Source organism: Nicotiana sylvestris, chromosome 3 (genome assembly GCF_000393655.2).
Source record: "Nicotiana sylvestris chromosome 3, ASM39365v2, whole genome shotgun sequence".
NCBI classification, from domain to species: Eukaryota; Viridiplantae; Streptophyta; class Magnoliopsida; order Solanales; family Solanaceae; genus Nicotiana; species Nicotiana sylvestris.
The window spans coordinates 195,957,163-195,984,915 of record NC_091059.1 but is presented as its reverse complement, the minus strand read 5'-3'; the positions used below and the strand labels follow the sequence as shown (position 1 = coordinate 195,984,915).

The 27,753-nt window shown below is 41.5% G+C and overlaps 1 protein-coding gene across 2 annotated transcripts; it reads right to left on the bottom strand.

Annotated features, from left to right (window-relative positions):
* Positions 1–566: 566 nt before the first annotated feature.
* On the bottom strand, positions 567–25,955 carry LOC104246320 (sulfite exporter TauE/SafE family protein 3-like). Of its 2 annotated transcripts, XM_009802123.2 has the most exons (12): positions 25,513–25,955; positions 24,678–24,837; positions 24,373–24,573; positions 24,060–24,124; positions 23,951–23,978; positions 23,768–23,862; positions 23,600–23,686; positions 23,446–23,496; positions 1,903–2,124; positions 1,739–1,832; positions 843–983; positions 567–746 (listed from the first exon to the last, which is right to left on the bottom strand). In XM_009802123.2, exons 1-12 carry the CDS (start codon positions 25,705–25,707, stop codon positions 664–666), a joined length of 1,422 nt encoding a protein of 473 aa, XP_009800425.1. In that variant the 5' UTR covers positions 25,708–25,955; the 3' UTR covers positions 567–663. The 2 variants fall into 2 exon arrangements, with proteins under 2 accessions (XP_009800425.1, XP_009800426.1); XM_009802124.2 differs by lacking the exon at positions 23,446–23,496 and having other exon boundaries at positions 25,513–25,946.
* Positions 25,956–27,753: the final 1,798 nt, after the last annotated feature.

Genomic DNA, 27,753 nt, shown 5'->3' with positions numbered 1-27,753 from the left:
TAAATAAATCAAAGACAAGTATAGAGATTGATATATTATTCAAACTTCAAATTGATGTACATAATGAATTAAAATCTCCTCTGTTTATAGAAGAAAGGAAGTTGCTATGTAAGCTGCTGTATAAGTTCCTTGTATGCTTCCACTGCAAGCTGCTTATTTCCAATAGAGTACTAAATAGATAAATATATTTATGGTGGGGTCCAATATGAATAAGCTTCTTCAGGAAATTTATTTACAACGGACCACAATATAATATATTTGTAACATAAGTAACATACTAATAAACATTTTTTTGTTTGCTCCTATCAGAGAATATGCTGTCAACAAAAATGCTATTAAAAATAATACAATTTTTAGCGCAAAAAAGTTATAAAACATATCCTTAATGAAACTTCCCAAATACATTGTAAAATTCGAGTGATAATTTCGAACTACTTAATGTATTATGGCTAAATTTCAAAGGCGAAATGATTTGAGAAGCAAAAAATCTTCATGATTGCATAACAAGCTTATATATTGTATTATGGCTATATAATCACAGAGCTGACTAAAGGGAACATCAATAGTGACCAAACATCTAAATTCCTCTAAAATCAACATTTGATACAAGAATTATAGGAACAAAATGTGGAATACAAAAATTTCGCCTGAGGATTAATAACATTAATTATATGCACAAATATTATCAAACCCCATATGTTGACCTTCCTCGATCTTTTTAATTGTGTCTGCTATGCCAACTCCACCTGCACCCATTAGCAGATTAAATAAGCAAATAAATAGGATAGCTGAATGATTTCCTTACACGAAAATTATTCGAGTGAATAAATGAAGAAACTTGCCTAATGATATAGCGCTCACAAAGATTGTGAAGGCTAAAATGAAGATAATCACAGATGCTCTACCCACTATACTAATTATTCTTCGTACAACATGCTGCCCTACTAAGGCTGCAATACCGGCCACAGCAATAAAATACAGTGCTGAAACATTTCCAGAGAAAATAAAGCAGGTTAGCAAACAAACAAAAAAATGATTCTTAGATTTCTTCATTATCAATCATTACTAGGAGCTTTGGATGAATTGTTCAAATGAGGTAACTGCCATAAAAAGTGAGATCAGTAATAAGATCAGAGTACAACAACAACAACAAAATCAATGAAATCTTACAAGTTGGGTCTGAGGAGGGTAAAGTATACACAGACCTTACTCATACTTATGATGGTAGAGAAGTTGTTTCCGAAAGACCCTCGGCTCAAGAACAGTGAAAATGAAGCAATAAACAGACAGTAACAACAATAAGGTAATAAGACACGGAAGCAAATGGTGCAACGTGCAATAACAAAGATTTAAGAATACGATACTACAAGAATAAAGGCAATCCTACTGGAAATAATGACACACCGTGTAATAGCAAGGGGTATAGGAAAATACAAGACTAGTACTAATACTACTGGAAAAACTCGACAAAGCTCTAGACTGCTTGTCAACCCACAACCCTAATTCTCGGCCTTCATACCCTCCTATAGAAGGTTATGTCCTCGATAAGCTGAAGTACTTCTTAGGCCTCCCTCTCTCCCTCATCTGACTCGCCATGGTCAACCTCACACACCTCCTAACCGGGGCGTCAGAGTCTAACCTTTTCACACGTTCGAACCAGTCGGAATATATAAGTTAAATCATTGCTTGAATACCATTTAAGGAGACACTTTTTAAGACGTTGAAGTTTCCTCCTTACCGTATGGTACTGGAAAGCGTCTGAGCAGGTAATATTGTATGACGGACATGGAGGAGGAAAATATCATAACAAAGGCAGCAGTGGCACTTGATACCTGCAGCAATTTCATTATCAGATGGACATAAAACAGAACTAGAGGTAATATTATAAGAAGTGAAATGCACCTGGGGAGGAATTCCTAGCTCTAAAAACAATGGACCCAAAATGAATCCTCCACCTAGACCGAGTAAACCACCAACTATACCAGCCAAAATGCCGCAGCAACAGTAAAGAATCAACTGATGCACTTTCCATGTTATCACTGTTTCTCCGCTTGACATAATCGTCCTTGATCCTTTATACAAGCAAACTGCTTCATATGCTGAAGCTCCAACAGCCACAGGGACCTGAAAAGTAGGAAGAAGAACATTCAACTTTTGTAGTCAAAATTCTCTAAGTGAAAGTGAAGCTCGTGGATCATTTGACTTGACCAAAAAGCAGGAGCGAGCAACAAAATTATCAATTACCATGTAAGCTAAGATCACACAACTTACGGTCATTCATTTCTGTCCGTGTACCGTGAAAATGGTAATAACAATTAAATTTGATTATGTGACTCTAAAAATACGTAATCTATTTTTATGCTAGTTGTTAAGCAGTTGATGCTATGTATGTAAGACTTAGAAACGAAATAGGAGTTAAGGATAAGGCGATAATCAAACCGATAGGTTGACAATCGGGGCCTTGAGCTTGTCGATTCAGGGGCCTCGAGGTCGATTTCGGAGCTCGGTTGTGAGCTATCGAAGGTGGTCGAGGTGCGACTAACAGTTATAACAAAATCAACGAAGGCTCTTTATGGCAAATGATAGACAATAAATGATGAACAATAATGAAGATAATAAAGGGAAGTAACAATATCAAGAGAATGTGTTATAGAGCAAAGCAAATATTCTTGTATATTTCGTGTGGAGCAACTGAAGCAACAGAGGTTTACAGAATGGCAAGGATCCCTTTTATATAGGAGCGGGATCCCAACATAGTATAAAATACATTAATAACAAAGATATGGGGATGAGACAACTAGATGACACATTGATTCAGGGTTAGGGTAGTCCACTAGGCTCTATCAGTCCTAGCCGTGTACCTTGGGAACTCCCCATTTCTGCCATAGCTGTGGTTGACATTATCCCAAGGTCGGGCGTCGACGAACCTCGAAGGGGGAAAACTCGACCATAGTCTTGTAGCCTCGAGGCTTCGAGATGATCTTCTGAGGTGCTTCGATGACGAGGAATTGAACCCTCCGATTTCACCGTATACAGATAGTCCCCGCGTTTCTTAGAGAGGAGCGACAAGAAACGATTTTGACACCCAACTCTTCGGACTTCCCGCAATGACGTCACATTGATGATATCATACTTAGACCATCTCCAAGGCTGCACCAAATTTTGCACCAAATCCAAATTTGGTGTTTTTTTTGCTCCAATGTAACACCAAATCTTGCAACATTATAATGCATGAATAGTGTTGCACCAAATTTTGGTGCAACACTATTCATCACACCAAATTTGATTTATTATTATTTTATTTATTTTTTATTTTTTGGACTTTTAATTTATCATATATTGTGTGTATAATTAATTTTATATTAAGATCTTTATAATTTTAATTTTATATCCTATTTTTTTGATATATTAATTTTTGTATATATTATATTTATATAAGATTATAAGTTAATTTTATTATCTAATGTTGCTAAAATTGAAAAGTGAAAACTAAACTTTAAAAAAGAAAATTAACAATACATAAAATAGAAATAAGTGATTATATATTTGTTTGAAGGAAATAAAAAATGAAATTTAAAAGAAGATAATAATACTTCCTCCGTTTCAATTTATGTGAACCTATTTCCTTTTTGGTCCGTGCCAAAATGAATGACCCCTTTCCTTATTTGGAAACAATTTACTTTTATGCAATGATTTATAGCCACACAAAATATATGTGCTTCATTTTACACCACAAGTTCAAAAGTCTTCTCTCTTTTCTTAAACTCCGTGCCTAGTCAAATGGGTTCACATAAATTGAAACAGAGGGAGTATAATATAGAAGAGAGAGAAGAAATATTATTTTTTGGTGTAAAAAATGGTGTAATGGTTGGAGTAAATTTGGTGTTACACCATTTTGGTGTGAAATTTGGGGTTGGAGATGGTCTTATGACATAAGCCTTCACGATAACCGGGATATCCCATGGGCTTGTCTTTTCAACGTCATTCAATGCGCTGCCGATTCCCATTCTTCAAAGCGACCGTATCGCCGTCGATCTAGTTTCCAATGACGCATTGTGTGCCTGCCGATCCGTCTTTCAAAGGCATTGATAGCATTGTTGGCCATACTATCACCCCCTATAAATGGGGGCTTTCCGGTATTATCTTTTTATCCAAGTGTCTTTCAACACCTTTCCATTCCTTTTTCCCCACTATCCTCCTCCATTGCTACCCACCATGTTTGGGGTCTATGGCGACGTTCTCATCAGCCACGCCATGGCCTTTTGCCTGGGCTTTTCTTTGCCGAGCGAGATTATATTGTCGTGTCGGTGTTGTTGTTGTTGTTACGGTTGTTACTGCTGTCATTGATGGTTCGAGGTGATGAGATAGTGGGGCCGACTTCTTCCGACTTAGGAGGACGTTTGGACTCTACACCGCTGCTCGGGAGAACGTTCAAACTATACACCGCTGCTCACTCTCCTACCCTGGCCTGGTGTGGCACTTCATCCTCTTGGTTTTCCAAGGAATAAAATGGCACCACCGGCCATTAGACTTGCACGGCACAATGTCTCGAAAGGCAGACCCGGAGCAGCCGTGCAAGTAGGGTTGATGCCCGCCGAATCTTCAATCTCTGGCTTCGGCGGGCTATGTCTCTTTTTTCTGCTTCTTCTGTGTCACTTTCCTCTTCTTCATCTTCGCCCTCGGAGATATTATTCTAGAGGATCGAGATGAAACCCCAGAGGAGGTGGCGATTGAAGATATTGTCACCAGGGATGTATGCCCGAAGAGATGGCGCTCGAAGATGCTGCTGCCGAGGATGCATCTTTGGGAGTAGGCTAGGCTCTAGGCTTTTTACTATATGTGTACCCTTTTGCTTCTTTGTTTCTGTGAAAGGACCCTTCGTGGGTTTTTGTAATCATATGTTAAGACCCCTTGAGGGCTTCTGTAATCAAGAGTTTTCTGAATACAAATACGTTTTCCTAAGTTTATCTTCGATGCTTGCTATATTTCCTTTCATTTGAACTTATGGAGACCCTGAATGTGTGACTCTATCGGCTACTACCAATATCGAACCCAGATGCGAGTGTTTTTTCTGACCTTTGATTGACTGATACGACCTCTTGTGGAACCCTTCGCCGTTTCTTGGATCGAGCCTGGGTTGAAACGATAAACTCGGGTCGTCGGGACCCTTACTTCGAGTTGAATGAAAGCAATGCTTCGAGCCTTGAGACCGTGATTTATCACCCAGGCCCCACGGTAGTCTTTGAGGGGAAATTTGCTCGGAGGTCCGAGGATAGGGACTGCTTTTGAACTTTCGAGAGCAGTCCCCGAGTGGAGGTTCATTCAAACTCGGGCCACCTGGAAACTTGCTCCGAACTTAGCGTAGATAGCCTGAAGGCGCTGTAGACAGATCCCGGAAGAGGGTTTGTCCGAACTTAGACAGTACCCCGAGACCAAGCCCATACGGGTGGAGTTTAAGTGCTTATTTCCTTGGAGCCTAACTCCTTTTTGACGAAAGTCCCCGAGGTCGGGTACCACATCGAGTCTTATAATAATATCATTGGCTTCCTGGAGTCTAACCTTTTTTCTGATGGAGGTCCTCGAGGTCGGGTATCACTTCGGGACTGGCAATGATGTTGTTGGCTTTTTAGAGCTTAAGTTCTCTTTGATGGAGGTCCTCGAGGTCAGGTACCACCTCGGGACTGGCGATGACGTTGTTGGCTTCTTAGGGCCTAACTTCTCTTTGGTGGAGGTCCTCGAGGTCGGGTACTACCTCGGGACTTGCGATGATGCCGTTGGCCTTTTAGAGCCTAACTTCTTTTTAATGGAGGTCCTCGAGGTCGGGTACCACCTCAGGACTGGCGATGATGTCGCTTTTTCCATATATAGGGTTGCTTCTGCTTATTTGGAGATCCCACCATTCTAAGTAGTTACCCTTCTTTTTCTGCATTAAGTCTTTCATTAGTTCAATACTAACGTATTTGCACGGATTTCTGCTTTAGTTCTCTAATTTTGCCATAGCCATGACTGCTGCATTGGGGTCTGTTCAATAGAGAGGGGAGAGTTTCGCCTCCGACATTCAGGACCAACGAGAGTATAACTTGAAAATTACTTCTTCGATAGGAGAAGAGCGCCTTGAGTTAGTGAGAAAAGACTGCAGATAGAGGGAGAAAGTAGTGTTATAGACATTTTCCCCGAATGAGGGCATCACGGATCGTGCCGATGGGTTTTTGAATGTGTACACGTATCCTTTCACACTGGCCCCCCTTGATAGGGTTGTGCTCGACTTTTGTTTAAAGTATCAGGTTACCTTGGCGCAGATCCACTCGTCATTTTGGCGAACAGTGTTGATGATGAGATTTTTCGCGGAGAAGGTAGGGCTTGAACTTACGCTCAGTCATCTTATTAGGCTGTACCAGCCCTTTTACCATCGAGGTCTGCTAACCTTGCGATGTCGATCGACCACACCCTTCGTTGTTGATGATGAGGAAAATGGAGACCGGGAGTGGATGAGTCACTTCGTCCGAGTGCGGACCGCTGACATTATCCCCGTGGAGCTTATACCATTCCCTGAGGAATGGAACTATACAGGTGAGTGGTGTATTTCGTGCCTTCTTAGTTTTGTCTATGGCGAAAGCCGATTTCGTAACCGTGCCTTCTTTTCTTTTTTTTTGCAGCGGTTTCATGGGCACCGGGCGACATTCCTAATTTGCCAGATTTGATTCAGAAGTTGGCAACCCACTCGACATGTGATGAGCGCAAGTGGCGAGCTTTGTCCCTGGGAGATGGGAAGCAAAACATCATGGTGCGTGTTGTGCTATTTTTTCCTTTCCCTTCCTTCGTTTGGAGAGGCATTTTCCCTTTATACGTATTAATCTTGCTGTTGTAGGCATCGGAGAGCCTTCCGAGGCGAGGCCGCGCTCCTCTGGAGAGGGGGAGGGTTGCCAGCTTCCGGGTTAAAGAATGATGACAATAAGTGAGAGATGCTTTTACGGGGCGACGACGCTCAAAGCAAGACAAAACGGGACCAGGGCTTCGGAGCGGAAGCATCGTCCGAGCCTGCCACGTCCATGGTTCCTGGTTCTGGAAAGATGGTTTCTCTGTTGGTGTCGCCTTCTTTTTCCGTTGACAGTACTTCAAGGGATGTTAGAAACCTGGGATCACATACACCGAGCAACCGTGCCTTGACCGAAGTCGACCCTTTCAGAGCTGAGGGAACTAGGTTGGCAGATGTGCGCTCGGCCTTCGAGGAAGACCAGCGACTTCACTTCGTGGTGAGTTTCGGTACAGGCCTTACGGGTTTCACGCCTTCCTTCCTTATTGGGTTTTCTTTTGCAGGCCTTCGACAAAATTAAGTCTGGGCTGCTTCGTCGTGAAGCCAAGTTGCGGAAAGCTGCGGATGAGGAGAGATCCCTTAGGCTCCTTTGCAATGAAAAGGAAGTCGAGTTGGTACACTTGCGGTATGAGGTGAGCCGGAGCTTGAATTATGAAAACTACTTGAAGGAGTAGTTAAGTAGTTGATGCTATGTATGTGAGACTTAGAAACGAAATAGGAGTTAAGGATAATGCGATAACCAAACCGATAGGTTGACAATCGGGGCCTCGAGCTTGTCGATTCGAGGGACTCGAGGTCGATTTCGGAGCTCGGTTGTAAGCTATCGAAGGTGGTCGATGTGCGACTAAGAGTTATAACAAAATCAACGAAGGCTCTTTATGGCCAATGATAGGAAATAAATGATGAACAATAATGAAGATAATAAAGGGAAACAATAGTATCAAGAGAATGTGTTAGAGAGCAAAGCAAATATTCTTGTATATTTTGTGTGGAGCAACTGAACAAACATGGGTTTACAAAATGGCAAGGATCCCCTTTATATAGGAGGGGAATCCCAACGTAGTACAAAATACATTAATGACAAAGATATGGGGATGGGACAGCTAGATGACACCCTAATTCAGGGTTAAGGTAGTCCACTAGGCTTTGTCAGTCCTAGCCGTGTACCTTGGGAACTCCCCATTTCTGCTATAGCTGTGGTCGACATTATCCCAAGGTTGGGCGTCGACGGACCAGATAACTAGGGATTTTGATACCTTTTATACTCATTCTTGCTTATGTTTTGAATAGGAATTTGTACAAAATAGTCCCAAAAGGCTCACAAGTTGTGCTTGATTGTAGATTTGATCAACAAAGTGACAAGATCTCAAAGATCAACTCAAAAGGAGTGAAACTTTGACAAGTATCAAGACAAAACAAAGCTTAGGCAAAACAAGGCCAGGGCGGCCGCACTACATCCTGTGCGGTCCGCACTGTAAGGTTCAGAGAGCATGACATTAAGGCACGAAGGCAATGCGGCCGCACTAGGATTTGTGTGGTCTGCACTGAGATCAACGCGGCCGCACTCGATTTCGTGTGGTCCATAGTGAGGAGAATCAGAAAGCTGCAAATTCCAAGTGTCAAGCCAATGCGGTCCGCACTCCATTTTAAGCGAACTGCACTATAAGCCTCCGCGGCCACCGTCCATTCTCTGCGGTCCACAGTGCCCGGATTCAGAGAGTTAGATCTTCAAGTTCAGAGCCCTAGTGCGGCCGCACACCATTTTGTGCGGTCCGCACTAACCCCGCAGGGGTATTTTTGTCCAAATTTTCCAGCTTAGTATAAATAGTTTCTTTTCCCATTTTTAGGACATCGGATAGTTTTTCTCTGTAAGCTGCGCTCGTGGGTTCGAATATTTTAGCCATTTTGGGCCATTTTATCTACATTTCATAATTGAATCTTATTGTTTATCTTAGTAATTAATTTATATGAGTTGCTCTTCATCTATTTCTTGTTTTTCTTCTTTAATTATGAGTAGCTAGACCCATAAGCTAGGGTTGTGGCTCAACCCTAGTGTGGGTAATTGATGGGTCTTGAATTTTAGGGCTAGATTGACTATGGGTGTTTGATATTTGGGCCAATTTCATGGTTAGTTGCTGAATTAGTGGTTGCAAACACTAGCTTGTATTTAGTTGACTTGAGCTCTTCTTGAGAAAGAGATCCTAAATCTCCAAAATTGATCCAACAAGGAATTGGGGCGTATTCAAGAGATTGATAGCTCCAATTAAAGGGTTAAACCTCTAGAGAGTAATACCCGACTTGAACCTTGATTGCTTATGCAAATTTGCATACCCAATTGGTCTTGAGAAAGTCAATTCGGGCAAAATCATTCAAACCACAGAGAGGTGTAGACTGGGTAATAACGTACAACAGTTATATCGTACTCCCCAATTATGTCAATCATGTCTTAGATTCAATTACCCGTCAATTGACCACCTAGGCGAAAGTCACTACCCTAGTGCCTTTTAAACCATTTGAACAACCCTCTTTAGTTTTACTCTTAGCTTAATCTAGTTTCATTTACCACTGTAGTTTGATAAAAGTAGAAGTAAATCAAAAACCGCAAAAATGATTAGAAGTGCAATTTGGAACACATACGCAATCCTAAACTAGATAGATACTCGATTCCAAATTCTAGCTCTCTGTGGAAATCGATCCCGACCCTAAATCGGGTAAAAGCTACTCCGACCCTCTCTTGCTACTCAATAGTAGTACGGAGTAGGCTGCGATCACTTTTTGGCACCGTTGTCGGGGAGCTAACGATTTTGGCTATCTTTTTGGTTAGTTTTGTGTATTGTTCTTTTTTCCTTATTTGTTACTAACTTGTTTGTGTCACAACTTAGGTACCAAATGGCAGCGAACAACGCTAATGACCCTCTTGGAAATGTGATTACGGGGGAGAAGATAGATGAAGAGGTGCCTCTTGTACCTCAAGGACAACGTAGAGGCCGCAATGCCAATGCTAATCCCAATGGTGATATCCCAAACCCTCCTCCGCCACCTCCAAGAGTGGCTCCCAGAGTACTTCCGAACCAGGGCTATGCGAGTGGTATTGTCCCACCCCGAATCTGGGCGGGCAATTTTCAAATAACCAATGTGATGTTGACCTTACTTGAGCAGCATGGGTATTTCACGGGTGCTGCAAATCAAAATGCTTACAAACATCTCAAGGGGTTCGTGTATACATATTGGGGGAGCAAACAGACGAATGTGTCCGAGGATGCTCTTAGATTGAGACTCTTCCCATTCTCACTTAGGGGGAATGCATTGGATTGGCTCGAGCGACTTCCCAACCATTCCATCACAACTTGGGATGATTTGGCGGATAAGTTCATTGCTAAATTTTTCTCACCAGGGCATATGGCGGCATTGTGTGATGAGATATTGGCTTTCAAGCAAGAGCCCACGGCCTTTGCAAGAGATTTGGGAGCGGTATAGAACGATGGTGAAGGAATGCCCCAACAATGATATGACCGAGGCTATGATACAACAAACCTTCTGCCGGGGCATCAATACAACAAACCAATGCATAGTGAACCAACTTGCTGGGGGCAACTTTATGAAGCTGCCGTATGATGAGGCATGTGATATTCTTGACGAGATGGCTGACACTTCTTCGGCTTGGCAAAGTAGAGCCAATGTTCCCCAGGGTGACCCAACGGTTACTCATTTGCACAAGGAATTGCATGACCATGGGCAAGCTATAGTGGAGTTGACAACTACTATGAACCAATTGGCTAAAGCACAGTTGCAACAAGTTCAAAATCCTCGCCAAGTGAATGCCATGGAGGGTGTCAATATGCTTGTCAACAAGAGAAGGCAACAAAATTAAGGGAATTCTGAGCAATTTGATAATGGCTGTGATGGATTTCAAAATGATGAACAAAGTGAAGAGGTCCAATATGTGAATAATTATCAAGGCCAACGGTGCAACTCTTCCAACCAACAACAATGGAGACCTCAAGGCAATTGGGGCAATCAACAACAAGACAATGGTAATTGGGGCAATCAACAACAAAACAATGGTAATTGGGGGAACAACAACCAAAACAACAACTGGGACTATCAGAACAACAATCAAAACAGCCAAGGGAATTGGAATGGTAATAACAACAATTAGGGTGGCAATAACAATCAAGGTGGATGGAACAATGGAAACCAAGGGAATCGGGGGCAAGGCTTTCAAAGGCCCTCAATGTTCCAAAAACCGAACAATCCACCCCCATTTCCATCTCAAAATCCTAGTTCTTCTGGCAATGATATGTGTAGAATTGAAATGATGTTCGAATAGATTATGAAGAAGAATGCGGATTCTGATGCACAGTTGGCTTCCCACAATACCTCTCTCAGAAATTTGGAGGTACAGTTAGGCCACATCTCACAATCTTTAAATACTCTCCCTAAGGGTGTTCTACCAAGTGATACGGTAGTGAACCCGAAGGGTGGAAACAATCATGTCATGGCAGTAACAACAAGAAGTGGGAGAGGCGGTGATGTGAATGCCTCCAAACAAAAGCAAATCTTGGATGATGTTGTTGAGTTGCAAGAAGATGAAGTCCCTTTATTAGTTGAAGATGTGGTTGAAGAAAATGTGAACAACGAAGTGATGATTGATATTCAAGATGTCGAGGTGGAAACTCAAAATGATGTGAACCCGTCTAGGGAACACATAATAGACATGCCAGAGCCGATTGTGCCTAAAGCCAAGGCTCCTTTGCCAAGACCACCACCACCTTATCCTCAAAGGCTCGCGAAGCAAAAAAATGATAATCAGTTAAAAAAGTTCATTGATATGATGAAGAGCCAATCCATCAATGTGCCCTTGGTGGAGGCTCTTGAACAAATGCCGGGCTATGCAAAATTCATGAAAGACTTGGTCACAAAGAAGCGTTCTATGGATTGTGAAACTATAAAGATGACTCACCAAGTTAGTGCTATAGTGCATTCAATGGCCCCGAAGCTTGAAGATCCCGGTACTTTTACCATTCCTTGCACCATTGGGAGTGCGGATTTTGCCAAAGCTCTATGTGATTTGGGGGCTAGTATCAACTTGATGCCCTACTCTGTTTTCAAAACCTTGGGTATTGGGCAACCTAGGCTGACTTCCATGAGGTTACAAATGGCGGATAGATCTATGAAGAGACCATTGGGTATTATTGATGATGTGCTTGTCCGGGTGGACAAATTTATCTTGCTAGCTGACTTTGTGATCTTAGATTGCAAGGTGGAATATGAAGTCCCTACCATTTTGGGAAGACATTTCCTGGCTACGGGGAAGGCATTGGTTGATGTGGAAGCAGGGGAACTCACCTTCCGGGTGGGTGATGAAAAGGTGGTCTTTCATGTGTGCAAATCTATGAAGCAGCCCAATAGTACCGAAGTGTGCTCTTTTGTTGACCTCGTCACAATGGTGATAATTGATGACACCAGTGCAATGATCAATGTTGAGGACCTATTGGAGGTCGTATTGTTGAATCTTGACGTCAATGAGGATGCAAGCCGAGTGGAGTGCGTGAATGCTTTACAGGGAATGGTGTCACGTCCTTAGTCTTAAAATAAGTACACGTGCGGCACTTGACAACTCGCTCACGATCTTGCACACCCTGCTCACGTTCTTGCTATGCCAAGTCAGCCTTACTACACTCAAGATCGCTAAGGAATGTTAGAACACATGAGAATTGCCAAAGGAAGCTTTTGTATTAGAGAGAACTTGATTGTTTTGCTTGGTTCATGAATTACAAATGAATGGCCCCCTTTATATACTAGTCTCATAGGGGCTAGTATGTAAATATTAATTATTACACAAGTCCTTGATATTTACAACTAAGTCCCTTCTCTAGAATATTCTACACATCTAGATTCTTCTAAAGAACTTTCCTAACAATTCTATAGGGTTCTAGGGTCTTCCTAAGGAAATCTCTATATTTCTCTAGAACCTTCCTACAAATGCATAAATATCTAGAACTTTTCTAAGGAAATTCTCCATAGTTCTAGAATATTCCACCAAGATCTAGTCCTTAACTTATGTAACTATTCCATATGGCAAAAATATATGCCAAGTGGCACCTATGTGGCATGATGGTGTGGCAGGTCATGACACTCTCCCCTACCAAATTTTGTGTCGCCTTCGGCACAAAGCATCGACACATATGCACGCATCTTGCCTTGGCGTCGCTAGAGATCTTTGTCCATTAGCATGAAGCCCTATGAAGCGGTTCTCCTTCCCATTTAATAAGGTACTAGCTAGTATCTACCTTTCTTCTTATGTGTTTGTACTTTGGATGGCTAGCAATGCTGGCCTCCATCCTCCGCCCATTGGATGCCCCTCCTTGCTCTTGGCCTGAATCTTCCCATGACTCAACCAAGTCTAGCAGCTTTTCAAGCATTGAGTCCATGCTTCCACTCCCTATTTGGCTGCCCTCTGTGGTCCAACCTTACTGGCAAACTTGAACCCTCTGCTTGGTGCATCGTCTGAGTCCGATAGCATGCCATCACTTTGTAACTCGGCATCATCTTCAACTATGTCCATCCAACTTTTCTTGGTGCCACCATGCTCTATTTACATGGTGCCAAGATAGGCTTTGGAATCCTCTACCTTCGGCTTAGATTCCAAGCGCATCCCTCCAATACAGGCGGTTCCCCCTATGTCATCCTTATGAGTTTGATCAAAGTTCCCTATCATTGTTGCAAGCTTCCCCAGCTCTGATCATTCACTTGCCCGATATGATCCTTCATAGAAGTAGCACCCTCCCTTAGGAACGTACTCCCTATCATTTTCCGGTCCCTTACCGTTTCTCTTGGACCCCTGTCCATTATGGGATGGCCCCTTGCCATTGCCCTTGTATACCTCGGCTATGCATTTCCCGTTTTCCTCATCATGATCTCCCGCATCCGTCTCGGTGTTGCCTTCTTTGGACTTGGCAGGCTCCATCTTGAAGTCAACAAGTGACTAGGCTACTCCGATGGCCCCGTTCACGTTGGCTATTTGATATCTTCTTAACTTATATTTTGCCCAATTTTGCAACCCATCAATGAAGTAGAAGAGGAAATCTTCCTCGGACAATGACGAGATTTGCAGCATTAAGGTAGTGAACTCGCATACATACTCCCGAATTGTAGCCTCTGTCGGAGCTCCCTTAGCTTCCGCCAGTCTGCCACCTCGCGTGCAACCCGTGCACCACAATACTGCTTTCGCTTAGGGACCTTTGTGTTGATCCCTTCTGCAAGTACCAAGTCCTTGGTAAATCCGGCCATGGTTCCCTACGAAACTTCCTTCTAGCAATCTCTTGTATTCTTTCTAACATTCCTTAGTAAAAACCTTTGCTCTGATACCACGTTGTCACGTCCTTAGTTGTGAACTAAGTACACGTACGACACTTGACAACTCGCTTACGATCTTGCACAACTTGCTCACGTTCTTGCTATGTCAAGTAAGCCTTACTACACTCAAGACCGCTAAGAGAATGGAAGAAAGAACACAAGAGAATTGCTAAAGGAAGCTTTGTATTAGAGAGAACTTGATTGTTTTGCTTGGTTCATGAATTACAAATGAATGGCCCCCTTTATATACTAGTCTCCTAGGGTCTAGTATGTAAATATTAATTATTACACAAGTCCTTGATATTTACAACTAAGTCCCTTCTCTAGAATATTCTACACATCTAGATTCTTCTAAGGACTTTCCTAACAATTCTATAGGGTTCTAGGGTCTTCCTAAGGAAATCTCTATATTTCTCTAGAACCTTCCTACAAATGCATAAATATCTAGAACTTTTCTAAGGAAATTCTCCATAGTTCTAGAATATTCCACCAAGATCTAGTCCCTAACTTATGTAACCATTCCATATGGCAAAAATATATGTCAAGTGACACCTATGTGGCATGATGGTGTGGCCGGTCATGACACTCTCCCCCACCAAATTTTGTGTCGCCCTCGGCACAAAGCATCGACACATATGCACACATCTTGCCTTGGCATCGCTAGAGATCTTTGTCCATTAGCCATGATGCCCTATGAAGCGGTTCTCCTTCCCATTTCACAAGGTACTGGCTAGTAGCTACCTTTCTTCTTACACGTTTGTACTTTGGATGGCTAGCAATGATGGCCTCCATCCTCTGCCCATCGGACAATGACGAGATTGTCATGACCTGCCACATAGGTGTCACTTGGAATATATTTTTGCCATATGGAATGGTTACATAAGTTAGGGACTAGATCTTGGTGGAATATTCTAGAACTATGGAGAATTTCCTTAGAAAAATTCTAGATATTTATGCATTTGTCGGAAGGTTCTAGAGAAATATAGAGGTTTCCTTAGGAAGACCCTAGAACCCTATAGAATTGTTAGGAAAGTCCTTAGAAGAATCTAGTTGTGTAGAATATTCTAAAGAAGGGACTTAGTTGTAAATATTAAGGACTTGTGTAATATTTAATATTTACATACTAGCCCCTAGGAGACTAGTATATAAAAAGGGTCATTCATTTGTAATTCATGAACCAAGCAAAACAATCAAGTTCTCTCTAATACAAAAGCTTCCTTTGGCAATTCTCATATGTTCTAACATTCCTTAGAGATCTTGAGTGTAGTAAGACTGACTTGGCACTGCAAGAACGTGAGAAGGGTGTGCAAGATCGTGAGCGAGTTGTATAGTGTCGCGCGTGTACTTAGTTTAAAACTAAGGACGTGACAACGTGGTATCAGAGCAAAGGTTAGTATCTTGAGTGTAGTAAGGCTGACTTGGCATATCAAGAACGTGAGCAGGGTGTGCAAGATCGTGAGCGAGTTGTAAAGTGTTGCACGTGTACTTAGTTTAAGACTAAGGACGTGTCAATGTGGTATCAGAGCAAAGGTTATGACTAAGGAATGTTCGAACACATGAGAATTGCTAAAGGAAGCTTTTGTATTAAAGAGAACTTGATTGTTTTGCTTGGTTCATGAATTACAAATGAATGGCCCCCTTTATACACTAGTCTCCTAGGGGCTAGTATGTAAATATTAATTATTACACAAGCCCTTGATATGTACAACTAAGTCCCTTCTCTAGAATATTCTCCAAGGGCATGATGGTGTGGCGGGTCATGACACTCCTGCAAAAATATTCTTCTTGTCTTACTAGCCTGCAGGTTGATGCCACATTGGCGGTGCTTCAAAAGCAAAAAAAGCAATTGGATGGACTTTAGCTGATATTCGGGGGATAAGCCTCGCATTCTGTATGCACAAGATTATTCTGGAAGATGATGCAAAGCCCTTCTTGGAGCATCAAAGGAGGTTGAACCAGGCAATGCAAGAAGTTGTGAAAAAGGAGGTGATCAAGTGGTTGGATGTTGGGGTATTGTGTACCCCATCTCTGATAGCTCTTGGACTTCGCCGGTGCAATGTGTACCGAAGAAGGGTGGCATGACCGTGGTTACAAATTCATAAAATGATTTGGTTCTCTTGTTCAATTCTCGATTACATCTGTTTAAGGAAAGCTTAAATCAAAATGGAGTGGACCGTTTGAAGTGGTGTTGGTGACCCCTTTTGGTGCTCTTGATTTGAAAAACAAAAATGGAGAGGTCTTCAGAGTTAATGGGCACCAGGTCAAGCATTATCTTGGAAAAATTAATGACAGCCACGTGGTGGCACTTCTTCATTTCAAATGATGTGATGGTAACCTGCGTCGTGCACGACGTTAAATCAGGCGCTTCTTAGGAGGCAACCCATGTGTTTTTCTTCTTGTTTTTATTTGATTTTCATTGTAGTGTAGGATTGATTTTTTGGGCTAACTGGTTATGAGATGTTACAGGATTGTGTTAGTGCAGTGCAAGACATAGTGGAAAAAAGTGTAAGGTCTCTGAAGTTGTTAGTGCGGCCTCACTCCATTTAGTGCGGACCGCACTGGTGAAGGGTGAAATATAGACCTCTCTGAAGTTTGCCACTACGACTGCACTACATTTTGTCCGGTCCGCGATGGACCACTGCGGCCACAGTCCATTTTGTGTGGACCGCATCGTGTTGCCTCCTCAAGCTTGCAAATTGTTGTGTAGTGCGGACCGCGGTCCATTTTGTGCGGTCCGCACTGGGGTAGGTAAGCTGGGGCCCAAGACTTTTTCTATAAATAGTCCTTGAGGCCCAACATTTACTCTTTTCGAACCTTTGAATCTTAGACCTCTAAAGCACTGTTCATCACTCCCTTTGCTCGTAATTCATTGCTTTGACTTGTGAATCTTCATCTCATCTCACTTCTGGTAACTTAATTTCTTTTTAATTTCTTTAATTTTGTTATTCTCCTTTTATTTTTGTTTTTCTTGTCTTCTATTTTATTCCTTCCGTAGCTTCTTCAATTAGTTAGGTTAGGGTAGTTAAATTCTTGATTAATGCAGAATTAGATAGTTAACAACACTAGATAAACCCATAGGGACATTCCTTAGGTTAAAAATTGGGATTAAAATCAATTTATTTTGAAACCCTAACTTAGTACCACAGCTGGGCACTCAGTGCGGACCGCGGTGCCCCTGTGCGGTACGCAGTAATATTTTGTACGGACCGCATTGCTAATTGTCCTGGAAGCTGAACTTTGGGAACTGCGGCTGCACTACATTTTTGTGCGGACCGTAGTGGTCCCTGTGCAGACGCACTACATTTTGTGCGGTCCATACCGCCTGGATACAAAGAGTGGGTAGTCTGAATCCCATCTCTGTGCGGACCGCATGGCCATTTTGTGCGGTCCGCATTAACCCCTATGCGGCCACACACCATTGTGTGCAGTCCGCACTGTGTGACTGCTGAAAACTGTGTGCAACTTTTCTTTCCTGTTCTGCGACTCTATTTCTTAACTGCTTCTATTAATACTAACAAGCTTATTGGATAGTGTTTGCAGATAATGGTGAAACAATGAGGTAAAGGTTCTAAACAACTAGGCAGAGGTGAATCCTTCCGGAGAGGGAAACAGAAAATGATTAAACTCACTCCCCAAACCAGGCAAAACATCAAAAACATGATTAAAGCAGCTGATAGAGCCATTGACATGTCGGGGAGTGAGTACGAGCCCTCCCGAGAGATCTCTTCAGACTCCGTGCCAGAATACATCCCTGACTAGCCAGAGCGGAATAGACTAAGAGACATACCTCCAGCATCCCCCACTGCCCAAGCGTCAGTAAATATATCTTCTAGGTCGTTTGAGGGCTCAGCAGCAGGTAGTGGAGATGAATACTCCACCTCTCCCACAACTTCTTTATCTGGAGAGGGTGCAATAGGAGACTATGAGGAAGTAGGAGGTGAAGAAGTAGTTGGAGAAGGGGGTGAACCTCAGGTTGGCGGGGTGGCTAGAACTAGGAAACCGGAGGCGTGGCAAGACCGGTTCGTAAGTGAAGTAGCATATCACAAATTCAGGGAATGGTGGCCGGTGAGGAAATTAATCCCGGACCAGAGTTTTGTTGATAGAGACTTGCTACCTCACAACCCTAATGTAAGGAGGCAGTTTAGGGAGAGAGTTGGCTGGGAACATTTTTTGGATGAGTGTGTGGATGCCAACGAGCACTTGGTCAAGGAATTCTACACCAACATTGCCCACATCAAAAAGGGCTCCAAAGTGACCAAGGTGTGAAACCTGAAAGTGCTATTTGACGGAAAGACCATAAATGACTATCTTGGCTTTAATGAGGAGGATGAGGCGTTGTATATGGCGAAGATGGAAATGGGCAAGGAGGTCCGTCCCTGGTTGGCACAGTATCTGGCAATCCCAGGTACCACCCCCGATTGGTTGACTGTGGGCCTCAAGATTCTGAGACGTAGTTTGAATTTCGAGGCAAGGGGGTGGGAAACATTTGTATGTAGCAGGTTGGACCCTACGACTCATGACAACTCCCTCCCTCTTCACTGGGCAGTTTTGGTGGCTTCGATCATGGCGGGGTACTCTATCAATGTGGGAAATGTAATGTCGAGGATAATTACAATTATGGGTAGTGAGAATGACAGAAACCTCCCTTTTCCCAGCTTTCTGACTATGTACTTTCGGGACCTAAAAGTTGAAAAGAGGCCATTCGACATCAAAGTCAAAGCGAAGGCCCCATTCTCTTGGTACATCATGCAGGGGGATGACAACCCCAAGAGCAAGAACTTCAAGGGTACAACCACTGCTCCAACTGGCCAGTCTGAAGAGCCAGTTGTGGTAGTGGCTCCTGCTGAGCCTGCCTCCACCTCTACTGATATTCTTCCTGGTCAATCCACCTCAGCAGACCCGGAGATACCATCTTCCCATGCCTATCCGGTGACTGCCTACCAATTGAGTAAGTCTCTCCGCAGTATCAACAACTGGATGCAGACTACATCATCCAAGTTGTCTACCCTCACTACCACATTAGAGGCTCAGTTGGTACCTCCGCCTTCACAGGTCCCCCAGTCCATAGAGGATGCTCTCAAGGAGATTTTAGCCAACCAAAAGAAAATCCTCAACACTTAGAAGGTGCTCACAGATGCAGTTATTTCACACAGCCAGTCTCTCAAGGAGCTTGCTAGGGAGCACAAGAAATTGAGGAAGACGCGGGCTTCCAAGGAGTCCGTGAAGGCGCCGAGGGTTGATGTTGACCGGTTGAAGGCAGACCAGCTTCCTTTGGACTTATTGCTCGATGATCCTATGCCAACAAGTCATCCCCAACCAGAGTAGTCATAGAGGCCTCCAAAGAGAAAAAGGATGATTCCCAGAGCAGACGATGCAATCATCCAGTTGGCAGACCCACCGGAGGCCTCCTCCAGTCAGCCACAGGATGCATCTTAGGAGCCTGTCCAGGCCCAGGTCCCAGCATCACAATTGAAGGCCACAGGGAACCAGTCTGAGGTTCCCAAACACAGTGAGGACCCAGGGGCCACTCAGGAGCCCATGCAGGCAGACGGGCCATAGGGAGTTTCTATATCATTTTTCCCTTTCTCTTTTTGATGTTTTATTTAGTTTAGTTGGCATTGGGGACAATGTCAGCTTTCATTTGAGGGGATAGACCCTACTTTTGATGGATTCATTCGGATGATTGTATATATTTGATAATTTTTATGCTTTCTTTATTTTTCATCTTTGGTTTGTATATAATTTTAATATTTCATTACATTTCTCGCACTTTTATTTTACGTTGGGTCTGTATATAAAGTTATGTTACATTGTATATATTCATCCCGTCTATTGTATATTCGACAAATCCCCTTTTGTATATATTCATTTTACTTTGTGCAACTTTTCGTTCTTAGCTTCTTATTTATGCTCATAGCTTCTTGTTTTGAAAGTTTCAATAAGCCTTTGGTTTTCTTAATGTCACGATTCTTTCCAAAGGTGGAGTTTTATGTGAACCGAGTGGCTCTTCCCAATGATGGATGGCGTGACAACCTTCTTAAGGGTTTGAGTCCATTTTTCTTTTTGTTTTTAGTAGCTAGTAGTTAAGGGTGCCTCAAGCAAAGCTTCACTTGGTCCTAGCACATTTGCCTTTGATCTTATGGTCAAAAACAAATTGTTGTGTTTAGGATGGTGAAAGTAGTGACCTTGAGACTCTTGTGTTGACCGATAATCATCAAGTGGTTTTTTGGGACCATTGGTGCTCAAATCTTATCTAAGGTCGTTATAGGCCCCCGACTCTATGTCTTTAGCAATCCCATAGCTTGTGTTGTGAGTAATCGCATTGCAAGTCCAAGTCCCGAGCCACTGGTCTAGAACTTGACCTGAATGTTTGTTGAGGCGAAATCCTAAGTGAATTTTGACTTGAGACATGATTATAGGCTCTCCTTGGTCCAAATGATAGCTTGAACACTTCCATAACCTACCAATGATAAGATCCCTAGTCAACCCTTTTGAGCCTTAGACCTTTTCCCTTCAAGACCCATAATACAAGCCTATACCCGTTCTAAAAGATACCATCTCTTGGCACCCGATATTTTCTTAGCACATGGCAAAAGTATACGTTTGGGGGGAGAGACGAAGATTGTAGCAAAGTGGTAAAAAGGCACAAAAATGAAGAAAAGAAAAGGCAATGAAAAAGAAAGGAAAGCAAAAAGACAAAAAGAATGTTCAATATGAAAAAGAATAAAAAGAGATTCAAGAAAAGCAATGAATGAAAGGTGTGGAAAGTTGAAAAAGGAGAAAAGATTTGAAATGTATAAGAAAGAGTGACAGTTTGTCTCTTTAACCCCTTATAAAGAAGTGAAATGACTCAAAGAGTCAAGTGAATGTGAGCCAAATGAAGCAAAAGAAATGCTTAAGGGAAGATGGAATCTACTTAGACCAAACATTTCCTACCCTGAACCAAAAGCCTTCACCATGACAACACAAAAGCCCTATTTGATCTTGAGTTGAATGAAGCTTACATTAGTGGTGACTTACATAAGGGGCAAGCATATTGTACTTAGAGCCGGACTTGTGACTTTTTCTTGAGAGAGATGAGTAAACTTCCATTAACCTCATTCTGAGTGCCACTATTCTAAAGGTGAGGTTTGTTTAGGGAGAGTTGAGGATGTGTGAGTTTGGGTTCCACAAGGACCGAAGTAATATAAAAGAGTTCTTTGATGTGTTGAGTCAACTCTTGATGCTCTTGTGTTGTACTTAATCCAAGGTGTTTCAAAGAGTAAATGTTGTTAATGATTCATTTTTATTGAGGGCAATTGTTAGTCCCAATTGATGCTAGATGAGGTCACTTTAGGACAGCTGAAATGTTCTTGGATGTTCTCTTAAGGGGTGAGTCCTATTTTGTTTGCTTGAGGACAAGCAAAAGCTTAAGTTTGGGGGAGTTGATAACTAGGGATTTTGATACCTTTTATACTCCTTCTTGCTTATGTTTTGATTAGGAATTTGCACAAAATAGTCCCAAAAGGCTCACAAGTTGTGCTTGATTGCAGGTTTAATCAACAAAGAGACAACATGTCAAAGATCAGCTCAAAAGGAGTGAAACTTGCACAAGTACCAAGACAAGACAAAGCTTAGGCAAAACAAGGCCAGTGCGGCCGCACTACATTCTGTGTGGTCCGCACTGTAAGGTTCAGAGAGCATGACATTAAGGCACGAAGGCAATGCGGCCGCACTAGGATTTGCGCGGTCCGCACTGAGATCAACGCGGCCGCACTCGATTTCGTGCGGTTCGCAGTAAGGAGAATCAGAGAGCTACAAATTCCAAGTGTCAAGACAATGTGGTCCGCACTTCATTTTATGTGGACCGCACTAGAAGCCTCCGCGGCCGCAGTCCATTCTCTGCGGTCTATAGTGCCCAGATTCAGAGAGTTAGCTCTTCAAGTTCAGACCCCTAGTGCGGCCACACACCATTTTGTGCGGTGCACACTAACCCCACAGGGGTATTTTTGTCCAGATTTTTCAGCTTAGTATAAATAGCTTCTTTTCCCATTGTTAGGGCATCAAATAGTTTCTCTCTGTAAGCTGCGCTCGTGGGTTCGAATATTTTAGCCATTTTGGGCCATTTTATCTACATTTCATCATTGAATCTTATTGTTTATCTTAGTAATTAATTTAATGAGTTGCTCTTCATCTATTTCTTGTTTTTCTTCTTTAATTATGAGTAGCTAGACCCATAAGCTAAGGTTGTGGCTCAACCCTAGTGTGGGTAATTGATGGGTCTTAAATTTTAGGGCTAGATTGACTATGGGTGTTTGATATTTGGGCCAATTTCATGGTTAATTGCTGAATTAGTGGTTGCAAACACTAGCTTGTATTTAATTGACTTGAGCTCTTCTTGAGAAAGAGAGCCTAAGTCTCCAAAATTGATCCAACAAGGAATTGGGGCGTATTCCAGAGATTGATAGCTCCAATTAAAGGGTTAAACCTCTAGAGCGTAATACCCGACTTGAACCTTGATTGCTTGTGCAAATTTGCATACTCAATTGGTCTTGAGAAAGTCAATTCGGGCAAAATTACTCGAACCACCGAAAGGTGTAGAGTGGGTAATATCGTGCAATGGTTATATCGTACTCCCCAATTATGTCAATCGTGTCTTAGATTCAATTACCTGTCAATTGACCACCTAAGCAAAAGTCACTACCCTAGTGCCTTTTAAACCATTTGAACAACCCTCTTTAGTTTTACTCTTAGCTTAATCTAGTTTCATTTACCACTGTAGTTTGATAAAAGTAGAAGTAAATCAAAAAACCCAAAAATGATTAGAAGTGCAATTTGGAACACATACACAATCTTAAACTAGATAGATACTCGATTCTAAATTCTAGCTCTCTGTGGAAATCGATCCCGACCCTAAATCGGGTAAAAGCTGCTCCGACCCTCTCTTGCTACTCAATAGTAGTACGAAGTAGGCTGCGATCAGAACCTCGATGGGGGAAACTCGACCATAGCCCTGTAGCCTCGAGGCTTCGAGATGATTTTTTGAGGTGCCTCGATGACGAGGAATTGTACCCTCCGATTTTACCGTATACACTGTCAAAAGAACATTTATAGGCGGATCTAGGATTTTAACATGACGGAGCAACACTATTTTGCTCAACTAATACCCCTAAATTAAAGTCTTTAATTATTCAGGGTGCTAAGTTATTTATATAATCATTTCAAGGCATATATATATATATATATATATATATATATATATATATATATATATATATATATACACACACTACCTGCGAGAGGTTTAAGATCCAATATGTCGTTGAACAAGTTGGTGCATAATTCTGTACAAAAATAGCTCCAAATCAGTAAGCCAATATTGCATGAAAGCACATAATGCATCATCAATTTCTTGAAAAAAAGGCAAGGACTAGTAAAAGAAAGAACCTTGGAGATATGCAGAACTAGGATTATGATCCAGACAGCAACAAGTCTAGAGATATCCTTCCAATACATATTGTCAAAAATTGAGACCTAAAGTAGCTCCATATAATGAGCATTCGAATAGATTGGGACGGATAAAAAATTATTTGGGACAACGGGAGTATTAATTACCTCAGTTGCTTTATATACTTCATTTGTGAAATTAGTAGAACCATTGTTTGGACCTCCAGGTATAATTTTGTATGCAACTTCTTCGCCGCCAGCAACTGATTTTCAGTTCCAGAATATTACGCAGAAATAACTCATCAAATATTTCTGTTGTAGTGTAGAAGATAAAGATATATAGGTACTCACCATTAGATGTCAAGCGCCTAACTGCTTCCTGGACATGAAATTAGAATTTAAAATCCATTTTTATCTTTGTACTCTACAACTACAGGAAATTAAACAACAAACAGACAACCTTTTTAATAATAGTTTCTTTCTTCCATGTCTCGACACCTTTGAAAAATGCCTTTGTTGATGCAGCTGCAAGTAGTCCCATAATAACAAATCAGAATACTTACTCTGTACAAAATTGATAAAATAAAAAAGGGCAGCCTGGTGCACTAAGCTCTCGCTATGTGCTGGGTCCGGAAAGGGCCGGACCACTATTGTACGCAGCCTTACCTTGCATTTTTGCAAGAGGCTGTTTCTACGGCTCGAACTCGTGACCTCAAAGCTCCCCTTCACAAAATTGATAAAATTGCAGCTGGAAATTAAATAGCAGTGCTTACCTGAGAAAAGAATGATTAATAAGGTCGTAACCATCCACTCGGCGAAAATTACATTTAGTACAACTCCAATACTGATACCTAACAACAACATTGGTTGGAAAAGAAGAGCTAAATCATAATCAATGATGGGAAGTTCAAGCAATGGATGCCTCAGCTTAAGACTGTAGTATACAGTTGCACCCGCTGCACCAGTGATCATACCTGATCACAACAAAAGCAAAAAGCTCAAAAATGGCGTAATTAAAGATGACCTAAGATATGACGCGTTGACGTTTCTCTGTAGATAAAAGTAGATGGATTCTTACATTTTGATATTGCAGTTGATGTTTTTGGATCAAATCCAATGATCAAAGTCAGCATGGGAACAAAGATACCGCCTCCTCCAACGCCTCCTACGCTCCCAAAAGCAGCACCAAAGAATCCAATTACTGAACCAACAATTACTCTCCAACCACACTCCAGTTCCTGAAATACATACAAAGCTTCAGTGACAACATCCATCCCCTTCATTACAACGTCAATATCTTGTCCAAAAACTCAAACATCCAACAAAAAGAAGCCCCTTTGAGCAAGTCAACCCCCACACGGGTGGATTCAGCTTTATGCATTACGCGTTCAACTGAATCCAGTATTTCGACACGAAACATATGTATGTGTGTGGGTGAGTGTGTGTGAATACCCACTAAAATTTCAGCAAGTAATAAATTTTGAACTCATAATTTCATTACAATGAGTAAAGTCCAAAGAGCCCTAAAGATTGAACTCTTCATGTTTAAATTATGGATCCGCCTCTGGACCGTCAGGGCAGTTATCATTTCGTGTCATAAATATGCCCTGCTGCTCTCGAAAACCTAATCTTGGAAACAGTTAATGAAGGGAAGACTTGATATAGCATTGGCAAAAAAGAAAGAATGAAAACTATATAATACAATGACTTCAGTACTAAAAACCTTATAGATTAAACCTTCAAGTTCAAATTATGGATCCGCCTCTGGACCGTCAGGCCAGTTATCATTACATGTCATAAATATGCAATACCGCTTTCGAAAAACTAACCTTGGAAATGGTCAATGAAGGGTAGAGTTGCTGGAGTAAGAGAGAAAAGGATAAAAAGATGCTAGTAGTAATAGATGAACTTACAGGCCAAACATGGTGGTAATGCATTTCACTCATTTTCTGAAGAAGATTGAATAGGTCAAAGAAGTAATATGAGTCCGTACTATGAGTTGTTCCATTGTTGCTCAAAGTAGCCTCATGTGGAATTTTCTCCGCAGATACAACGATAGCTAAAGCTAGAACAAGCACAACAACTGTATATGCTGCCAAACCCTCCATCAGTTGCTAAATTCCCACTTTGTTTTTGCTCCTAACGGTCACTCTTCTGAGATAATCAAGACTAGACCCAAAGTCAGAAATCTCAAATTAGGAGGAAGAAAATCAAGAATTATCTAAGTAGATGTAGAAAGAGAACAACTTTAGGGAATAAAATAAAGAAAAAAGGAAGTAACTTGAGGCCTCCAATCTTTATATAGAGGAGACAGAAATATCTCTGTATAAAGAAGTCTTTTCATTGCAGCAGACGTAAACTAAGATAGGGTAGCCTTAGCATAGTTTTAGGAATATTTTTGTTTTGGACAAAGACTGGATGAGTCATTCTCGTACATTTGCGCAAAGTCATTCACTAATGGCTATCATTAAGTAAGATTTATATCTCTAATTAGGAAAAAACAGAGTAAGATTTATATCTCTAATTAGAGACAGAGAGAGAGAAAGATCAAACTGATTTCTTACTCCGTTGTAAACGTAAAATAATTTGCAGTAAAGAGTGTGACAAAACCATTGATGCAGTCGATTTTATGTTAATTATATAAACCCAACATTAATTTTAGGCCTATATTTGATGAAGTCAACAACATCTACCAGCTAAACCCAACCAGACAAGTTTCATATGGGATCATGACCCCACTTTCACTATTTTTAATTTAGATGGTTACTAGTTGATATCCTACTAACCTGCAGTTTTTGTTTATGGAAAAATACTTGACTTCTTTGAGTGCAAGATGTGTGAATGTTGAATATTCAGTAATAAATATATGGATCTCTACTATCACTGCTGAAACTGAGTTACTACGTACAAAAACGTGTTCCATGTTTTTGCACTTGTTGGCCAAACATGAATTGACACTCTTAACTTAAGAAAACTATTCTATGAGACTAGCAGTTGAGGATCATTATTGATTTGCTGTAACTCATGTATTCCTTTACTGCTGCATAAACACAGGAGCTTTCTCTTCCCTTTCATTTATTTAAGGAAGTAAAAAGTACGAGACAGCTATTCCTCCTGAATTTTGCACGTTAATTTGGACCCCTCCACCTTAGCACTTTAATTTAATGGCGAATTTTGGCTCTAGCCTTCAATGTCCGCCCCCCCCCCCCCACAACCCCAACCCCACCCAACTTTAGAGGTATGCGTTTCTCGCATACATTGTTGGCTACAAGTGTTAGAAAATAATAATCAAAATTGGCTTTGAGGCGTGAAAATCGACTGTCCTTAAAGAGTTATCGCTTGTATACTAATTTAGGGAAAATACAAAACGATTCTCTTCAGGATACAACAAAGCCTGTATTAACACTTGTGATTTTCTATTTCCACTTCGTTGGAATTCTTGTGTATTTATAGGCAACCAACAGGCCCTTTCTGATAGGATGTCTTGTTTCACAAACAGACACGACTATTTATTCGAATTTTGAATTTAAAATTCAAATAAATAATTAACTCTAGGATCTCGTGCCTGTTGAGTTAATCTCGTGTCTGTTGAGTTAATCTCGTGCCTGTTGAGTCAGTCTCGTTCCTGTTGAGACAATCTCGTGCCTGTTATGTGCTATTTCATAATGATCAGTTCCGAGGTTAACAGGCACGGTACGAGTAAGGTCGGTCCCGGGAGTGTTTCACATGACAGGCACGGAACTTCTTTCTTCCGATGTGGGAAGAATCCAACTTCCAACTTGCCAATAACAAACTATCTTACAATCCCCCACTAGTTTGTTATTTCACTTCATAACACTTGTGAATAATTGAAAGTATCTTTTACAGATTTGAACTTTCCTTTAGTGTAAGTATATTAAAGTTTTGACGAAGTTAATGGTATCTTAAGATTTGAACCACAAATCCTTGTGCCAAAACCGAAAATACCACACACACAGCGTTATCTAGTAGCTTAGAAAATCCAGTATTCGCTTTAGCACGTTTACGGCCATGTGCTCATCCTGAATTCATGAATATTTACAAGATCAACCCTTTAAATCTTGCTAGAAGCGGCACCACTTCAATATTCATATAGGTGGAATTAGTTAATATGTCCCTGTTACTCCAGACATTAA